Raw genomic sequence first — 19,789 nt, 5'->3', positions numbered from 1 at the left:
CTGGGATGTGTTATATCTGCACTACAAATATGCTCATCAGAAACACTTGAATGCAGACAAGTGAAACAAGGACTAACATACACAACCCAGAGAAGAGTCTGTGGGTGAGCAAGTTTGAACTGTCTGGCCAATAATAGCTGCACTGTCTCACAAAGATAAGGGAGGGGAAATCTCTTGTGGCCGAACAGGCGCCCTGATTTAGGACATGTACTGCAAATTTTATCTTTGCAGAACAACACTTTCACAAAAAAGCCACCACCATTATTCACAACACAATTTGATAAAAAAAGGGGCTGACGACTATTGGGTGGACTCACAAAACTTCTCCCTGAGTTCTGATACTGAACAACAAACACATAAAGAGACAAATAGAGATGTCAGATAGGACAAACAGGCAGGCGTGCAAATAAACAGACAACCATCTTGTGACCGATCATGCTTGACATGAAACTAACAGGCTTGCAATGATACCATATTCCTTTTTGCACTTCTATAATTCGATGTCCAGGATCAAAATCTCATGGATGTACTCCATCTATTGCAATTGATTGTACAGCAGCTACAGACTGACTATGAAGTTGCTGTATGCATCTCTTAACCAAAAGTCATGTGTTAAGAATAGATAGGGCTTACACTGTAGGGGAGCTGGGCCCACCACTTCATACCACTTCAAGCTGTGCTCCTGCATAAATAATTCTTACTGTTGAATTTCTAAAATGGAAAAATGTTTCTTATCTAAGCACATGCACATAATTCATACCTGTATTAAACATATGTGCTAGGCAACTCATCACCTACCTACTTTTCTCACTTAAATTCAGGATAAGTAAGACAGTACTTTCCTATTCTTCTTTGCCAGGGGTTGCCACAGAAAGTCAACTTCCTTTGTGATCTGTGTATTCATTTTCTGTCTGTTCTTGTGTTAGACAAGTGTCAGCTGGAATGTAGAAAACGTCATCTTACTTTTGTCCTTGATCCGTGTAGTTGTTTTCAAATGTTTCGTAGCCTTGGTCAACATATGTTGCACTGTATCCATCTTCATATTCCTGAATAGAAAAAAAGGACATTGGCATTATGTCGCAAACTTCAAACAGCACATACAATTATGTCGAGTATTTCGGTATTAGGATTTTGTACTTTTCACAAATACATTGTGCCAAGTATGTGTGAAGTCTGAGTAGAATATTCACGCATATTTCACATGTTCCTCCAACCCCATAAGTTTAGCAGTTCAAGATTGCAATTTAGCTAGTTGGCCATGACCCAAACACAAATTTGGGAACCTCACAGAGTCATATAGAGAAAACTAAATCACAATTTGTGATTTGAGTTTGACTTTGAGAGTATGTTGTCATTTAAAGATGAAGATCTTTGAGCTGATACTTGCATATGTGTGTTTGGAACCAACTATATCAACGCTTCTGAAAACCTTGTGCGCTGAAGTATCACTTTATATTTCCAGAAAGCTTACACAGAATATCAAGTGGTTGGTGAGCTTGAGTAAAACTGACTCTTAAGAGTGGAAACTGCTGCCCTTCCCATGTCTCTGCGTTTGACACAAGTCACAGCGACCGGCTGACTCTTGGTGTGACTTCGTTTTATCGTCACCTCAAAGGATAAGCCTTGAACATCTGTTTGGTTTAAAGCAATCTGCTCGATTCACCTATCAGCGCACCACCTAGACCCCTGCAACGAGGCACATCAAAGGCAACTACTGTTCCGCCACTTCTAATTTGGGATAAATGAGACTTATGTTCCACAAAAGACGACAAGCCCTTGCGACAAGTCTCTCATCCCCCACACACTTCATAGCCAATTCCATCTGCTTCTGATTTGCATGCTTAAAATGAACGTCTGTTGGATTTAGCGGGAGGAAATGTTCATCACACTCACATGAATTGGTTCTAATTTCTGAACACAAGTGTGTATTTGATTTATGGGAAATATTTTGTTTTCTTCAGTCTTGACTGCAAGTTTGTGTGTTTGCAAATTTGCTTATCAACAGTAAACAACAAATATTTTCATCAACCAGACCAAGGGAGCGGTATTGAGATGATTTTAACAATTGGGAATCCATTATCGATACTATGTAATGATTCGATTCCTTAACAATTCTCTTGGAAATTTGAAATTTGAAATAAAGGAAGAGAAATAGGTCAGTTATTATCAATAGATTTGGGTATCGCTTTAGATTATAGCAATTCCATTTATGATTCTACCCACTGACAGTGTTTCGTAACATGTTTTCAAGGAGTCAAGGATCAAAGAGGATGCTTCTTGATCAGTTCTTGATCAGTTGATAAACTCCTGATCAGTTTATTGGGTTTTCACAAATAACAACCACATTGAGAACCTGGAGAAAAACCACACACGCGCGGGGAAAACATGCAATCTTCATGCAGACAGGTGGTTCGGCCTGGGGATCGAACCATCACAGCATCAAACCATCACAGATAGACAGCTCATAAAAGTGTCTGGCATAAACATGTGAAAGAAGATAAACAAAGCTTTAGTCACATGGCTTGTAGGAAGGATAAGAATGATGTTAAAAATATGTATTTTCTTTTAATTAAAAGGGTCACCATTGTAAAACGACTGCCCAGGAGACCCTTGCTTCAGAAGGTGTTATTGTGCAACAGCTACTGAGTTCATTTCAATGATCATTCTGTCAATGATTATTTGACTCGGAGGTTTGTTTTTATAAGAAGTTGTTTTCATTCAAATAGATGTTTAAGGTTTCTTTTTTACACAGCATCTTGTCAGTCGATGACCAAGCATGTCGGGAGGGGAATGGGCTGGGGGTGGAGTATGAGCTGGGGACCGGGCTGTGGACACCCTACTTCAAAATGCTACCAACAAGCCTGCAGGGGATCAACGTAAAAAGGAGCATGGTAGCAGCACAAATGAGACATGTGTGACATTATTAAAACCAAATCACTCTCCTCTGACAGCAACAATAGTCCGCGCCCTGCTAACCGTCAACATAGCTGTCAGCTCAGCATTGTGTACTGTCAATGATTGAACACAGAACACTCTTTCATCATTACATCATGATGTCGAAGGGGTTCGGTCGTTGTAAAAAGACATTGTCGCTGAAAATGTAATGAAGCCTTATGAACTCTTTTGCTGCTCAAACTCCTCCATAGCTATGATTAGATGCAGCTGGTGGCAGTGACGTGGCTCCGTTAATGCACAGTGAATGCAGCGGACAGCACAGTTGGGAATCGATAAGATGAACATTTCTTAATGCTTCCGGAGAATTTGACAATTTTGAAACGGTTCTGAGTAGAAAGTGGTTTTGTATGCCTCTTCCTAACCAGACCATTGGATTGGGCTCTGAATGTTAAGACATAGCTTCTTGAAGCTTCTATAGTCCATCACATATTCCCTTGCCAAAGGTGACCCATGAAGAAAGATTGAGTCTCATGAATGCTGATATAAATATAAATATAAATTAAATTAAAATTAAATTCTAAATGTTATACTGTTCTCCTATTGTGTTATATGTGTACTATTTACAAGTCACTTTTTATGCATATTGTGTTGTACTATTTACAAGTCACTTTTTATGGTCAGACTGAGTCATTTTGATTTTTTTTTTATTTGTCTCTGTTCCTCACAATCGCTACATTGCGTGATTTTGAGTAACTGCGATGGTCACCACGTGTATCTTCCAGACAGGCTCAACAAGCAGCGTGACCATTTTGTGACCACTCCTTAGACTGGGGACAAATAAAAATCTGTAGCAAAAACATGCATTTGTCCTGTCAACAAGGTGCCACAGATGCCACAGTTGTGAGGAAGCGTGGCATGGGCATTCTGGATGCTGGAAGGTCACTTCAGACGTTTGCTAGGCATCAAGATGTCCACCAATGTTCCCCGTAAGCTGCTGCGCAGTGCTGATATGGTCTAAGCGCACAAAAAATCTCCTCTGCGCACCAAAAATCCCATCCTGAATTGAATGTAAAATACTGTAATTCCCGGACTACAGGGCTTCTTTCCGTCAAGACAACGCGCAGTATTTCTAAAGCTTAAGATCAGTGTCTGTCGAGTGACACCACTTCACGGACAATGAAATGAACTGCAAATAGAAGACCTGGCTATTTGAAGTGAACTACAGGAGCTGGCTGACGTTTAGCAGCTGATTTCTGTTAAAAGTGGCTTGTGGTTGGTGAAAATGTGCTTACGCAGACCCAATTGGGAGGGAGGGATGATACATACAGTGGAATTCTACACAGGAGCTCGAGACATGAGAGAAAGAGGATCGTTGCAGTGCAATTTTCCGAGGCCACACATGAGTCAGGTGAAGAAATTAACAGTGTAGTCAGTGAAAGAAACCTGTTCCTCATTCATTTTAGCCTGAACCACACAGCCTCACTGTTCTACGACAAGTGGTCAGAGAATACAGTGGTCTCAAGTGAACAAAATGAAATCACAATAGACAGATTCATGAGCTTTATCAATGGCTTTCAGAAAGAATAAATATTATTAAATATTAAGTTGCTTTGATATCCAGCACCTTCAACGGTGTAGCAAGTGTTAGTTTACTTATCGCATTTAAAGACTCTAAGTATATATATTTTGAATATATTACATTATTATTCAGTTTAGAAAAGATGTAATAATTTGTACAGTTGAAAGACAATTGAACGGCTTTTATTTCTGCCTTTTTTATTTTCAAATTTCACACATTTTACATTCCTCAATGTGAATTATGTGAATTGCTATATGTCCATCACTGTTTTAAACGCAGTCACAGTGTTCCAGGGGACTGGTCAGAGAGTTGGTCAGCCTCATGAAAAATTAGAGTGAACATTGGTGTCCACCATTCAATGATTACACGATGATTGTTAATAGGTCTCATTAATAAACATATATTTGACAAAATTATATATCATTGGGGAAATGTGAAAACATTTCGTCGACGCCCATTGGAACACAACCAAACAAGAATTATTTTATTTATTTTGAAAACATATGAGACAACTTCATGCTTCATAATTTCTTACCAACTGCTGTTTGTCCTAACAGGCATGTTTGCATCACAAAAAAAAGCCTTTTTGATGTATGTATTAATTATAAAACATTTTTATAACATGGACGCAAGCTATCACTATTGCACTGTAACACTGGTGTTTTTCTAGCACTAAACAGGATTAGTGTGACAGTGAGAAGTTGGGGGCTGCAGGGAGGATGGGGTGAAGAGAGAGGCAGCAAAGGGAAAGAGCAGCCCCAAAGAGAGTCTTTCATTTGTATGCCAGCGGATGGCTGAGAGGCGTGTTGTAAAAAGATAAGGCCTGGCCTCTTAAGCCAGCAAAAACTCACAAGGGGGCCTGGCACTACATGTTAGAACAGCGATATTACACTACAATACACTAAAATTGAAACAGATATTGATTTTTTTTCTTCTTCTTCTAATACCCTAATGTGTCTTCAGTCTTCAATCTGTTCAGACTTCTGAAGGTAAGGACTAAATCCTGAGCTACATTACACTTCAAGATAAATTGCACAAATAGAGAAATACAATAATCCTCATTCTAACAGCAGGATAACTAGTTCTATCAAATTCTTTGCTTTCTATCACTTTAAAAGACATTAGCTCTACTTTGTGTATCTCTTTTTATTAAAACAGTTGCACATCACGAATCCAAACATATGCAAAACTGAATTAGAAAAATCAACTGGCGACTGACCGCATGGTTTCTTATCGCTTATTTTTATTAGCTCACATATATAGAATTCAGAAACACACACAGCAGTTGTAGGTCTATAATCTATAATACATCTACAGTACAGTCTAATATATATCTAATATACGCCAAATATACGTCTATAATCTAGTCTATAATAACATGTATGAGCGACTGGGTAATCTGAATTATCATTTTGCGCTACATGGAGGATCCCCATCCATCTCCTCCCACGTTCCAGCCAGAACTGTCCCTTGAAATCTCACAGCACTCGGGACGCCCCCTCCCCCTGTCACGAGTTACATTGACAGTTGCGTGTTTCACTTGCACCTGAGTAATGCGCCTGTCCAGCTGGTGTGTGCGACAGTAGTGCTGAAAAAAAAAACGCGCCGCCTTCTTTTTTTTTGTGTGTACATGTGTTAGTGTGCATGATGTCACTGTGCAGAGTCTGATTGTGACTTGCTGTTGTTTAACATGGGTGAAATATGGGCATGTTTTGAATTGAAGACATTTCCACAAAGTTGAAATTGAGAAACCCATGAAGGTGTGTGATATATTTTTCTATTGATTAAGACCTTCACGACTCAGAACAGATGGTGATATAACATGAGCCACAGAATAACCTGATTTGGCCCCAGATCCATTTGATCAGACAATTATTCATTACCTCGTCCCTGCTGCTCTCTAATGGAGTCAGATGCAGAATGTGCAGATACATAAAAAGTTAAACACAGTTGTACAAATCCACTGAATCTACTGATCCACTGAAAGACAATAAGTCAAATTATTCAGGGGAATGATGCCTTCTTACAGTACATGCATAATGTTGACATTAACAACAATGAAACCTGATATTTTTGTTTTAAAGGGAGATAATGCCCTACAGTAATAGGATCACTTTATTTTGCATTACAGTTCAAATGATAGTGCCGTTTTGAACAGAGAAAACCATAAAAACCCAAAATTTCAGGTAGCAATTTCTCTGCCCACTATACTGTACACGAAAGTCTTGTGAAAATGAGTGTTCTTACAACCAGTATGTTCCGTTTTGTGAAAAAACCTTACATCTTATTTAAGTAAATTCATAGGCTTGCAATCATTTTTCCATGACCAGCTGGAGAACACTTATTTTTGTTGTTCAAGTCATTAAATACAAGACAACTTCATCTCCCACTAAATCGAAGCAACATTGTTCCATTAATCATTGGGCAGATGTTGAGATGTTTGCTACACCCTAAAACACACAGAAGCTGGTGTCAGGGGACACACTTTACAACTGTGACAATGATGGGAAACAGCTGGCCTAGAGGTCATCCTCCGCTGAATAAACCTGTCAGATCTGGTTAGCTATGGGCTGCTCAGACAAATTTCTAGCACAGTCCTCCCAATCCCAGACTCCCCGATAAATATGTGAATTGAGAAGGTGAAAGGGAGGAATCTGAGCTGAAAAAGCAGTGATTCGCAGGCTAATGCACCTGTGGCAAATGTTGTTATTAGAAACTGTCGCCAGTAATAAAATCTAACCCGTCTATTCAACTATTATTAAGCTTATCCATAAGTCGCTTCACTCATTACATATTGCCATTGCGCCAATCATCCACTATTTAAATTTTGCTCCTCATGTTGTCAAGAACATCTCACCACATTAGTTTATGTACTCAGAGTAAGTGTGCTCTCGCTGACTACTGCTCACACAAAATTAGTCAAATGGCTTTTGCTGGTGCTTGCCCTGCTGCTTGTTGGTAGCTTTTCAAGTGTTTGTAAAACAAACAGCATTTTTGAGATTAGTGATCTTTTTAGACGTTTAAATATATTATAATGGCAATCCACAGAGTGAGGGTTCTTTCTCCTCAAGAGATGGTGACTCTTCCCGAGTCAACTCTTCTTTTAGGCCATACTACGGTTGAGTCAATTTTGAATTTATTTAGTTAGTTATTTAGTCAGAGGTTTGTATCTTGTATGCATAGAAAGTTCTCAAAAATACTCATTTAATTTCAAGATGCAGAAATATAAAAATAGATTTGATCAGAACAGTCAAGTCAAGATGTATTACACAGGGAATTTTCATGTGTGATGGGGAGTGAGAACCTGTACTTACATATTCATCATATGTCTCCTGGACAATGGCAGGGGTTGGCCGAAAACCAGCAGTTGGGGGAGCGACGCGGGCTCTTTGAGCACCCCTCCCTCTGGAGAATGGTGTACGGTTGGGTGGCGCTCCTCTGGGAGCTGCTCCTCTGGGAACCACAGCATGCAATGGGGGAACTCCACCACGACTCCTAAGACAGAAGAGAAAGCAACACATTTGGTCAATGTTGATCTATCTATCACCAACCTTCATTCATCTATCTCTCTACGTATCTATCTACGTATCTATCTACGTATCTATCTATCTAGAACACTCTTGCATCATTACTGTATACCAGGGATGGGCGATATGGACAACAAAGTTATCGCGATAAATGTCGTAATTCCGGCGATAACGACAATTGTCATTGTATTCCATGTTTTGGAATACTGTTTTATGAGGAAACTTATTAGTGGAGTTTACCTGCAGCTGCTTATTTGTTTATGTTTAAATATCATAGTTAACTACGTGTAGAGATGAGAAATTCAACGTTCCATGTCTCTGATAGAACCTGGACGTGTGTGACAGACTGCTGTGCTAGTGTTATTTAGGGGTTAAATTGAGCCGTCTGTCTGCAGTAGCTCATGCCTCTTAACAGTTGACTTTAACCATAGACCCATGTGGTCACATTTCCTAGATGCTATTGAAGAAGGCTGGTACCCTCGGCGGGCCTCATAATAGACCATGACATTCTTTGCTCTCGCATTGGCTTCTAACTTGGTCATTCTATCCTCAAGGCCGATGAGTTCTTCATTTGCTCTTCTTCCAACTGTGATCCCATTACATGTATTTGAGGACTGTTATCAATGACAAACATTCTTTTGACCGCTTGTTCCAGTTCTCTTACATTGTCTTTCAGTGGTAAGCTCTCCACTGACAGTTATTTCATTCCCTCCATTATTTTGGTATTTAGACCCCTATGTCTATTTTATGACTCTTTCAGCTTGACAATTTCCACTTGTTAGTGTGGAACATGTGACAGTGCAGGCATCTTTATCGCTGTATTCACCCTTCGTCTTTCATTTCAGATGTAATCAGAATGAGTTTGACCAAACCTTTGACAAAGATAAAGCTATCTTTCACCCAACAGCTACTGTGTGTAATGTCTTGCTACGTGACTTCGATACAAGCTGCACCAAAGACTTGAGACAAATAACCAATGAAAGAAAAAAAGGTGTGCAAATGTGTACTAAACAGCAGCAACATGGCAGTGCAGACCACTAATCTCTTTTGTGCTGGAAAGAAAGAGACGAATGACAAACCAAACCAAGTGACTGCCAAAGTGCTGAAAAATAATTTCTCTCAATGGCATTGTCCTCCATTGAAAAATGTGAAGTTGAGATGGTTTACCTCACCAATGCCAGCTACTGTAATGCAAATAAGCAACACATCTTCTTATAACCTGCGTTTATCCACTTACAATTCCTGCTGAAAAAATTGATCCAAATTGATCCTCATGACACCTTGTTCACTGATAGTGTTTTCAAGATATATTGTCTTTGGATTTGAGGATTGTTTTTATTTTTCAATTACACTGGCCTTCCTGAGCTCTTAGCTCGACAGTTGTGGGTCTTAACAGTCCATTTTTTATTAGGTCAAATCTGGTTTACAAGGACTGGAACTTGTATTAACCGTGTCAACAGTTAAATGGTTGACAGACAGCTCCAACTCCATTGAACCATTGAAGTGATCTGAAGAAAACAATATCTCAACTCAACACCTTGTTTCATGACAAAAATGTTTGGTAAAATGATCCAATGCCATGAGGGAAAGCAACTTAAAAAAGTGGAACAATGTAATGCTACCGGACAAGATGTCTAAATAGATCACCGGCTGTGAGCGTGTGACAGTGCGTGACACATCTCAGCTACAGTCGAGCTACTGCTGTTTGTTGGGTAATTGCTTCCCATGTGAGCCTGAATTCTTCCTGGTGATTTTGAGTTTTCCTACATTCAAATTTTATGATGGCATTGATTTATTGTTCTTGCGCTGACACTCTAAACTGACACTCAATTCACTCTGGTGCTGGTTGTTTCAGCAGACACCTGATTGGTTAACCTGTTTGTGCTTTCAGGGCTGGAACAAAAACCCGCACCCACTGCGGCACTTTGAGGATCGGTTTGACACATTTGCTCTAAATAATGAACTGTTGTGTTTCAATTGTATTTGGATTCAAGCTATATATCTATTTCCCCTTCCTTCTCTGAAAGGGTTCATAAATAAGTCGGTTCATTCTCTGACACTGAGCACAAGCGTTGAGAGCAAGTCTTTTTGAGGCGTTATATAGGCAAATTACTCATGTTTAAGCAAGCCACTGGTGATAAACGTTTTGATCTCCCTATTATGCAATTTGGAACCTCTTGAAATCATCTACTTTTTTTAAAATCTAATTTCACATGACAGAAAACAACTTGTCATTTTGCCTTAAAATTGTTATTAGTGCCACATAAGTTGTATGCAGAACTGGTTACTATGATAACTTCATTCAACCCATTCATCATTTCAATGCACAAGACAGTAGATGCACCTCTGGTGAATTTTAATCATGGTGGACATTTTTAGACGTGTTTGAGGTCAGCATGTTGACCTTCTCCAGTGCATGTCTTTATTCATTGCAAAAAGGGACTTCTATGATGAACTCCAAGAACTGTACATGTTGGTGTCCACTTTTTATGGTTTTAGATTGTGGATATTCCTCAATCACATTGTCTATACAAAGGAGAAAACGTGACTCAACTCCAAAATATTCCATGCTCCTGCCTCGTTGGAGTATAGTGTGACCATTGTCCCAAAGCCAGAGACAGATTATAATATTTTTATCTCACATAAGGTCTGCCCCGCAGCATGCTCTTGGGAATGGCAACCAGGTCACATCTGGTAGCGGCTTCAAAGCAGGCATGGGCTTCCCCCTTAATGTGTCTCCTAGTGATAATGTCCTGTGGACTCAGGTGAGCAACATCAGTGATGTAGAAACCACTAGCCTAAGCAGTTTTTTATCCTTCATCATGTTGATGTGACTCCATTTCAAGTTCTTTGTCAGCAACAAAACTACCTTAATGTGTCTAGTTTGTGCAAAACAGTTGTTAAAAAGCTTGAAAAAGAAAGTTGGAAAACTCACAATGTGTTGTTTCAGGTTTACAGACTGGAAAAGCCCAAGGAATGGTTAGAGGCTGTTGCACTCATTCCTAGACCCAGGGTTACTGTATGTAATCTTGGGTTTCATCCACACTCTGCCCTCTCACAGGGCATTGGTGTTGGTTAAACCTAAAAACAAACGCTTGTGGGATGAAGCTAGATGTAGATCCTAAAGTCACAGAAGAAAATGTCAGGCAAACTACGTAAACAAGCACCACCTGTCTCCATGGTGGATTTGGTGGTTTTGTTTTGTTTTGTTTTGTTTTGTTTTGTTTTGTTTTGTTTTGTTTTGTTTTGTTTTGTTTTGTTTTGTTTTGTTTTGTTTAACAGTATATGGGTACAACACAGATTTGTCAGTTTGATTGAAACATTTAGTGGCAGTGAATTACAACATGAGGTGTAAATGACTGGTAACCTGGGAGGGACTGGAGCTGGTGTTCCACGAGCACGGGTGGCTGATTTGCCCCTCGCTGATGGTACCTTGGCATCTTCTGATCCCCCATTTAGGTATGTGAGCTCCTGCAGCTGCGCCTGTCTTATCTCATCGTTGTAATCCTGCACACAGGGATCAGGCATGGTCAGAAAACAGGCTGATAGACTTGCTTTCAATTACACTGTATCAAATTGCACTCTTTATCTCTGGGGCTGCAGCTCCGGGAATATCTAATTAATGGGTATTACAGTACTGGCACTTTCTGAGGCAGCAAACATCTAAGATGCTGGCTGATACATCAGGACTGGTTATCTTCCTTTTCCGTTGTTTATCATTGAATTAGAACCCTGACAAGTAATTGTTCTCTACTCCTGAGCGGACCCGTCTCTGCACAGAGAAGATGCCTGGCATCGTTGCTGTGAGTGGTGAGAGTGGTGCTACGGTGAGAAATGTCACTGGCGTCAAGCGTTCTGCTGGTGTAAAGAAACTCCAGCTGCTAGATCCATGACTTCCCACGAAGCCGCACACAATTGATATTGATGTCCTGCAAAGAGTCACAGTGCAAGACACAGTGGGAGTGATACAGAGGGCAGGAAGCTACTGCCGTATCTCACAGCAGACAAGCTTAAAAATGAGCAGCTGAAGCTGTGAGTGTGCAAGTGTGTTGTAAGAAAGCACAGAACATACTGGGATAAGAAACTTCTTGATCTCCTCCAGCGCGTGACCCATCCTTGCATAGGCCTCGGCTGGTGGCGCGAACACCTCAATCAGGACGTGAAGATCTTCATTCAAGTGTAGATATTTGGCCTCGCCACTTTGTCTGAGCTCTTCTTCCTGTGTGAAAAAGCAGATGGAATTAATGAATTTACTGAATGGTTAGATGGCATCATTGGGAAGGACGTGAGGCAAAACACGATATTTTGTTTTGTTCCATGATTTTTTGATAAGCAAAAGTATTCCTCAAGATGCAGCGGTCATTGTCAATGACTACGATTTGGAGAGACGAGGAAAAGAATATTAACTTGTTTCTATGCTACATATACTTCCTGATGACATAAATATAAGTGGAACCACCGGCTTTTTAATCTACATTTCATTTATTCACCAACAAGAGGAGCAGACACGAGTATTATCAGGTCATAGACATTGGCATAATGTGAATGACATAACGTTTCAACTGAAGCTGGTGTGTCATGAAAAGGAACATGCAAGGATACAAGGGGTGGTTCATAAATTAGAATCTAGGCTTTCCTTGTTCTAAATAACTCATTGTTAAATCTTATAGATAACTAAGTGGCGAAATGAGAAATTCAATTTTTTTTTATCATTGATTTTCATTACTAGTGACTTTGTCCAGACATTAATGAATGTCTTTTCAGCAAACTTTTATTTTTGGTATAAGAGATCAATATGTTCCATCCTCCGTACACACTTTAAGTTTAGTGGAAAAGAATTAGCCAGCAGAAAAAATGTTCCGAACACGAATACGCCATATTCATGCTCGACAGAAGCAGGTCACAACTGTGATATTGGTGGTGTAAAACAGGACAGAGAAAACCCCAAATGTCTCTGACTACATGCAGGAATGAACAGGTTTCGTGTCCTAGATTTCTGCTTTTCAATGCAAACTGTGACTTCCCAATGACGGTTACTGCCTTGTTACCCTCTTCCACTTCAGCACCATGTAAACTTGTGCGTCTGATGTCATCTAATTATAAATAACCTTCTTTAAAGAGTCACTGTGGTATGTTAATGATATGTAAATTCTCCTCATAAATCTGAGCTTTTATGAGCATGGGGCTCGGCTGCACTGCACTGAGCCTAGTAGAACTGCCAGAGACATCTGCTCGCGGAGAGACTCAGATCCTTCCTGCTTTCATGTATATATTATTACTGGATATGTCTCTCTCCTACACACACACACACACACACACACACACACACACACACACACACACACACACACACACACACACACACACACACACACACGTGTCATGGTTCCAGAATAAAATGTAATCACTACCTTTTCTTCCAGTGATTCACTGTTATTCCCTATCTATCAGGTTTCATATTTGTACTGATATCTCGTTGTGACATCATATTTCTTCTCGTGGCTGTGCTCTTCTTGCATTGATAACAGAAATCCATAATCCAGGCACTTTCAACGTTGGCCACGTAGACCACAGTAAGAGATTTCATCTGCCGGTTTCTTATGTTGCTTTCCTTTGAATCTGGTTGAGTGTCCTCAACAGATCGAGAAGTTAATGTCAGGAAGTTTTCTGTTTGTAATACTCAATGACAAATGCAATACTAGGCAGATGAAACCTGTTCAGTACAAAAGACAAATGCGCTAGTACATGACCTGGTGACTGCTGCCTCCATGAAGACATGAATATAGGGGTCTTAAGTAAATGTAATAGCAGTTCAACTACACTTATGCCCATTGTAAAGAAGGCTCATAGGTTTACCCAAGATAGTGATGCTACAATTCTTTGTCTGTTTGTCTATGAGAAAGTCACTCACACGACTCCACCACCTAGCTACCAATCATCACATATTATTCAATCATCCAGTTTCCTTTCTCCCCACACCATTAGGTTTTTGTTTCTGTCTCGCGGGAGCTCTGTGTGTTAAACGTACCGCCCTCACACTGTTTCACTGTTCTTGACCTTCAGTGACTGTCTTTCCGTTGTGCCTGCTTTTCTGCCCTGCTTTTGGATTTGTTTCCCTTTGACTGCTGACTGCTACCATTTCTCTGTTCATGGAGCCAATGTGGGTGAGAAAACACTAGCAAGAGAAGATCCCTTTCTCAAACGGCTCAACAAAGGGCTGAATTAATGAAATTGCGTCTGTTAAATAAATTATAACGTACAACAACATATCTCCTAAATTGAACTGCTCTGTAATCAGCTATCTGCTCTGTCAGCATCTAATGCACACTACAGAACATTATAGTGATCCTTGCTGCTGGAGTTGGAACACAGCAGTGGGCTCAGTGTCGAGAAATACACCGCAGTTACAGCACTACTGTATAGTTCCACCCCCAGAAGGATTACATGGAATTTAATTTTAAGGTGTCTTCACTTTTGTTTTTGTTTGACTTGTTTCCTCTCAGATTGTACAATTCACTCCGTGTTCAAGTGATGCTTAATTGATGAGTGATTGTCCGAGGGGCCATCCCACTCGTGTGAGTGAGAGTTAAATCTAAGAGTAACAGCTCATGTAAAACTGTCCCAACAACAATCTCTAAATTGTCACCTAAAAGGTGGACCTGCTCTCCGAGCCAGACGAAACCATCTATGATGAATGGTGGTGATGACAAGTCAAGAAAGTAGGCGATCAAGCCCATTGCAGGGGTGATAGACCCCTTCAATGCAATGGGCACTCGGATTACTAACAAACCAAATCACTAGGAATTTGACAATACTGTAAACACGATACGACACGTGGAAAAAATTAAATGGGATAATTATTTAAAAACTAAGAGTGAGCTGCAGATAAACGATGACAGAAACATAAAGAGAGAGATTGGTCTGAGCTACCATGGAAATATTAGAGTATATTTGTGTCCCTTATTTATCAAACAGTATATTTAGCTCTTCAGTAACTTACACTGACACATTTTTATACACTCTACCTGTATTACTAATATAATATGTGCTTTCTTCAGTGGGAACATGGTAGTGATTAGTGTTCGTCACATAGCACAGATGCTGCATGTCATCTAGGGCTGACAGGAACAAGACAAAAGAGGACCACAAGGAGAAGGCTGGGAGAGAGCTGCTTCATTTCTCCTGCACTTGCTATCGTGTCAACATGAAATCAAGGTCTCAGAGCAGAATGTTTCAAACAATTATCCATTCTGTCTTCTGCGTGAAAGTGCAGTGTTGGTGTTGGTGTTACAGTACCATGTTGTTTTACCATGTTAGTGTTTTATCATGCTAGTGTTGCTCTTCATGTGTGAGTGTGGTCTCAGCCGTGACGAAAGATAGATTTCTGTTTTTACTAAAAACCAACAATAAAGCTTTTTCAACTTTCAACTTTTCAGCTTTCAAGTAGTGGCTATTTGTGAACCAACTACTTTGCAAAAACACATGAATGAAAACATCAGCAAGTGGCTGAGTAAGAAATCTGGCATGGATCCATATTTCCTATCGCTATATGGTAGTAATGGGTAGATTTCATGAAACATGGTCCTGATTTTCAGAGGCCACCAGATGACACTATCTGTCAATGAAACTTTTTTTTTTTTTGTTTATGAATCGAATGATAGACCTATACATACATTTAAACACAATAAATCACAATGGTGGCTAGATTCAAGTTTCCAAACCTAAAGCTCTTTTAATCTCTTGAAAATATTTGTTTAAGATAACAAGCGCAATTTCAAGTACATTCAGAGGACTGGAAACCCTGGCCATTGTGTAGTGAGAAACATCCTTGGACTAAAGCAAACAGATTAAACAGCTAATTGTTAAAGTGCCATTTCAAATACTTTGCAGAATAGTGTCCATTTGATATGTTAAATAAATAACGATTACACATAAGGTGGCATTTCTGCCATCTAAAATGGTAAAACAAACAAAACAAACAAAAAAAGAAAACATCTGTCCTTTGACTGACCTTCCAGTAGCCTGAGCAAAAATCTCTGTTACATTGGGCCATCAGAGTTTTTTTTCAACCTTTTTCTAGCCACTGCACCCTTGGTTCAATGAAAAAATCCCAGGGCGCACCACCAAAGGAACCTGGGCCAAAGTGCCCTTGTGCTTTAAGTCCGATAGAAAATCTCCATTCATTTGGTGAAAAACTGTAGCTACTGACACTCCTATTTTGCCAGGCTGTTTGCAGAAACAAACAGCAGAAAATGTATTTGTTTCAAATGTGCCCAGAAAGGCACAATGACAATATGGCAAGATATATCATGATTTATTTATTTAAATAACTGTTTCGATTTTATCACTTCTCTTCTGCATGATTTTATTCTAGCTTTGAGTTTCCAGACAAATATTTAGCATTCATTGCCTGAACTTGCTTCATTAAAACAATTATTCTCTCTCATTTCACATTCTGGACATTTCGCCAACTTTTAAACCACAATGCAAACTTTGACGGTCCATGAGTATCAATAAAGTTTTGAAGTGAGACGTCACGTTAGCCGTTAGCTCTGTTAGCTCTGTTAGCTCTGTTGGCTCTGTTAGCTCTCTTAGCTCTCTTAGCTCTCCGGTGCAGACAGTCTTTGGCATCGCGGGTCTGACATCGACATACTGTAGCGGCAGGTGAAATTGGATCATTTTCCCACGGCACACCTGACAGTCTCTCTCTCTTTGTTGAATTTGCCAGGCCTCTGCCAGAGAGATAAACAGGAACACAGTAGTCCATGAAGTGCGCCTCGGGGAAGAATTCGCCATCGGCGCTAAAAATGTCCGACTTGGGACTCCGTTTGCAGCAGTGGTCGCATACATTCACTATCGCAAATGATGCTTTTGACAAGAACGTGATGGATTCTGTTGTTTTTTTTCTGTGTGAAATGGTCTTGTACACCGCAGGCTGTGCCGGGGCGGAGCTCTGCACAGTCGCTTTCCTCAATCTGAGCCTGCGTAGCATTCATGTTCAAACAATCAGACTGGACTGTAACAGGGTGTTTGTCCATTCCATCTCCATCTCAGGTATTAAGGGCTCATTTCTGTTCAGCTGAGGTTTTTGACACTGTGATATTAAACAAAGAGAGAGGACAACACTTTCTGTTTTTAATTTCTCCACACATAACACAACACAGCAAGCTTGTATGAACGCGGCCACAGACTTACTTCCTGCTCAATCCAAACATGCACATCCTTCCCCTGTAGTGTGTGTGTTGTCGTGCTGTTAAGCCAATGTTTCAGTGGGTCTGAGGTTATTCTACAGAAAATTCTTAACAGTATCTGTTTTGTTGGGTTGTTATATTCAACTTATTGACCAGTGATAAGATATTTGATTTAGAAAAGTCATCATATACAGTACTACACTTGTATATTTGGAACGGAAGCAAAAAGTGTGATTAAACGCAGATAAGAGGATTCATCAACTGACAGCCCAAACATGTACAGTATATTTGGACCATATTTACCTAGCGCCACTTAAACATTGATCATTACTTCTGCAAGGAGCATCTGGTGGCTGTCATCATTTTCCACAGCAGAATAAAGGAGATAAAGTCACAAAAGGAGATCAAATGTTTTGTGTTCTTGTGTGTGCTATTCATTATAACTTTTGTTTACAGTGAAAAATGTTTACACACCCACGATCATGAAAATTTCCATAAACTTTTGAAATTAGTTTTTATCTTAGGCAGTGTGCAAATGAGTTTCACCCAATTGTGACCAAGCAGCTGTCAATCAAACTGTCTCCAGGCAAAGACTGATCTGAAATATGATGTAAGATAAACAGCATCTGACATATATAAACAAAAAAAAAATCACAAGAGTATAAAATGTTGATAAAAGTCCGCCTTGATCATCATTATACTAAAACGAAACTTGAAAAGTCAAACATCACATCAACGGAGTGCAGAAATGAATGAAATTACATCACATAATTTAAAGACTGTCAAGTAAAACTGCTTCCTTTAGAAGCACGCAAATGTCTTCAAAAGAAAATGCAGTTGTGCAGTACCTGGATACCTGAGTGAAATTAATCCATCAATTTATGTCACTATTTAAGTGATCTCTTTAAGATAGTTTAAAATAAAAATCAATTCCAAAAACAAAAACAAAATCACTCGAAGCCAATCCCCTGTTTGTGGATACCTTTGCCTGGTCTGACGGCCTTCATATGCAGCAAAGCATTGCCTGGAGTAACCGGATCGGAGTCCAGATCTTGTGCAATGTACGTGAAAAGGTTAAATGTGCCTTTGAAGTGAATGACATTTAGTCAATCACTGATCGGTGTGATTTCCAGTTAGTTTAGTCCAGGGGTGGGAAACACAAAGGGCCACAGACGGTGCAGGTTTTTGTTCCAACCAATCAGATGTCTTAGGGGTATAATAGTTAATTGTCAGTCAGGAGCTGTTTTTTTTTCAGCTGCACCTAATCGGTTAAACTGTGTGAGCTTGTTTGGTTGGAACAAAAACCAGCACCACTCCCGCCCTTTGTGGACCGGATTCCCCACCCCTGGTTTGGTTTTTCTGAGGATCATATTTAAATTGTATTTTGTGTATTATTCGTCACACATTTGATGAATAGTACAACACATTCACAACAGATCACATTTGCCTCAAAACGGACACACCAATTCTCACAAACCCCCATGTATCAAAGCAAATCTGAAATCATTGAATAAATACTAAACTATAGTTGTATTCAAAGCCAGTGGTAACCCAAAAGATACATGCAGATAAAAGATTTACTCCAGTGCAATCTATGCGCTGATGTCACACACACATGAGTGAGAGACAGATCAATCGACTGGCTGATTTATGGGCATTTATGACATTAGCTTTGCCGGTCAAATGACAAATATACACCACTTTTATTCTATTTTTTAAGGTGCTAATTATATTCATACATGATGCTTAATGTTATTACTCTTTACATTTTAACATCACAGTGCATATATGACAAAACAGTAAAATGGCACTACTTGTTGTGACGCTGCTGAAAACAAGACACTTTGCCTCAAATCAGTGCGTCGAATTCGAGCGAGGCGGCACGAGGCTAACCGAGTGGAAGCTAACTAGAACAAACCACAGGCCAAACCAATGATAATGGAATTGATTGATTGGGAAGATCCCCTTGTCGAAGCATTTTCAGTAGCTAATACAGCACCTGATATTTCCTAGATATGTAGTCAATGAAAAGAAGAGTCAGAATATAAGGCAACATTCTAGTATTTAACAAATTAAGTACACTCTGAGTTTGGTCTTGTTGAAAAGGGAAGTTATTTATTTTACAGTATATTGCACATTTTGCATTTTTTTATTGTTTGTTTCTTTGTATTTATTTTGCATTAAATGTTGCAGTGTTTTCTATCTTGAAAATAATAATAATAATAATAATAATAACCCTACTAATGCATTTTTTATTTATTATGAGCAATTTATTGCAATGCAGAGAACATTGTTCTCAATTATTGATGCATACTCAAATATTCGAGGACATGGAATTTAGTTTTTCCCAGTTTACAGGGAAAATTTAAAAAAAGTTTCAAGACAGAAAGAAAAACAATAAAGAGGCGAAAACATGAAGCAATATCTGCATTTTTCTAAATACCCAGCTAAGTGCTAACTTGGCATCCATCTATCACTGATTTGGGTTAATCGTATAAAGATGGCCAAAACTAAAAGTGGCCACAGTTGCTGTTAAATGTATCTGTTGGTAAGCATATACTCAAGTACAATTCATGAGTCTCATGAAGGAAAACGCA

General features: G+C 39.4%; 1 protein-coding gene across 1 annotated transcript in view; it reads right to left on the bottom strand.

Annotated features, from left to right (window-relative positions):
- khdrbs3 (KH domain containing, RNA binding, signal transduction associated 3) overlaps positions 1-19,789 on the bottom strand; it is a 70,086-nt gene that overhangs the window by 11,028 nt on the left and 39,269 nt on the right. Inside the window, exons 4-7 of the mRNA XM_053863374.1 lie at positions 12,074-12,220; positions 11,369-11,508; positions 7,789-7,969; positions 964-1,046 (exon numbers count right to left, since the gene is read on the bottom strand). Coding sequence (XP_053719349.1) covers positions 964-1,046; positions 7,789-7,969; positions 11,369-11,508; positions 12,074-12,220 — 551 coding nt within the window. The remainder of the gene's footprint in view (positions 1-963; positions 1,047-7,788; positions 7,970-11,368; positions 11,509-12,073; positions 12,221-19,789) is intronic.

The sequence above is a fragment of the Synchiropus splendidus genome, chromosome 4 (genome assembly GCF_027744825.2).
Source record: "Synchiropus splendidus isolate RoL2022-P1 chromosome 4, RoL_Sspl_1.0, whole genome shotgun sequence".
Taxonomy (NCBI): Eukaryota; Metazoa; Chordata; class Actinopteri; order Syngnathiformes; family Callionymidae; genus Synchiropus; species Synchiropus splendidus.
Note: the sequence above shows the minus strand (reverse complement) of the source record. Positions and strands in the feature narration are given on the sequence as shown.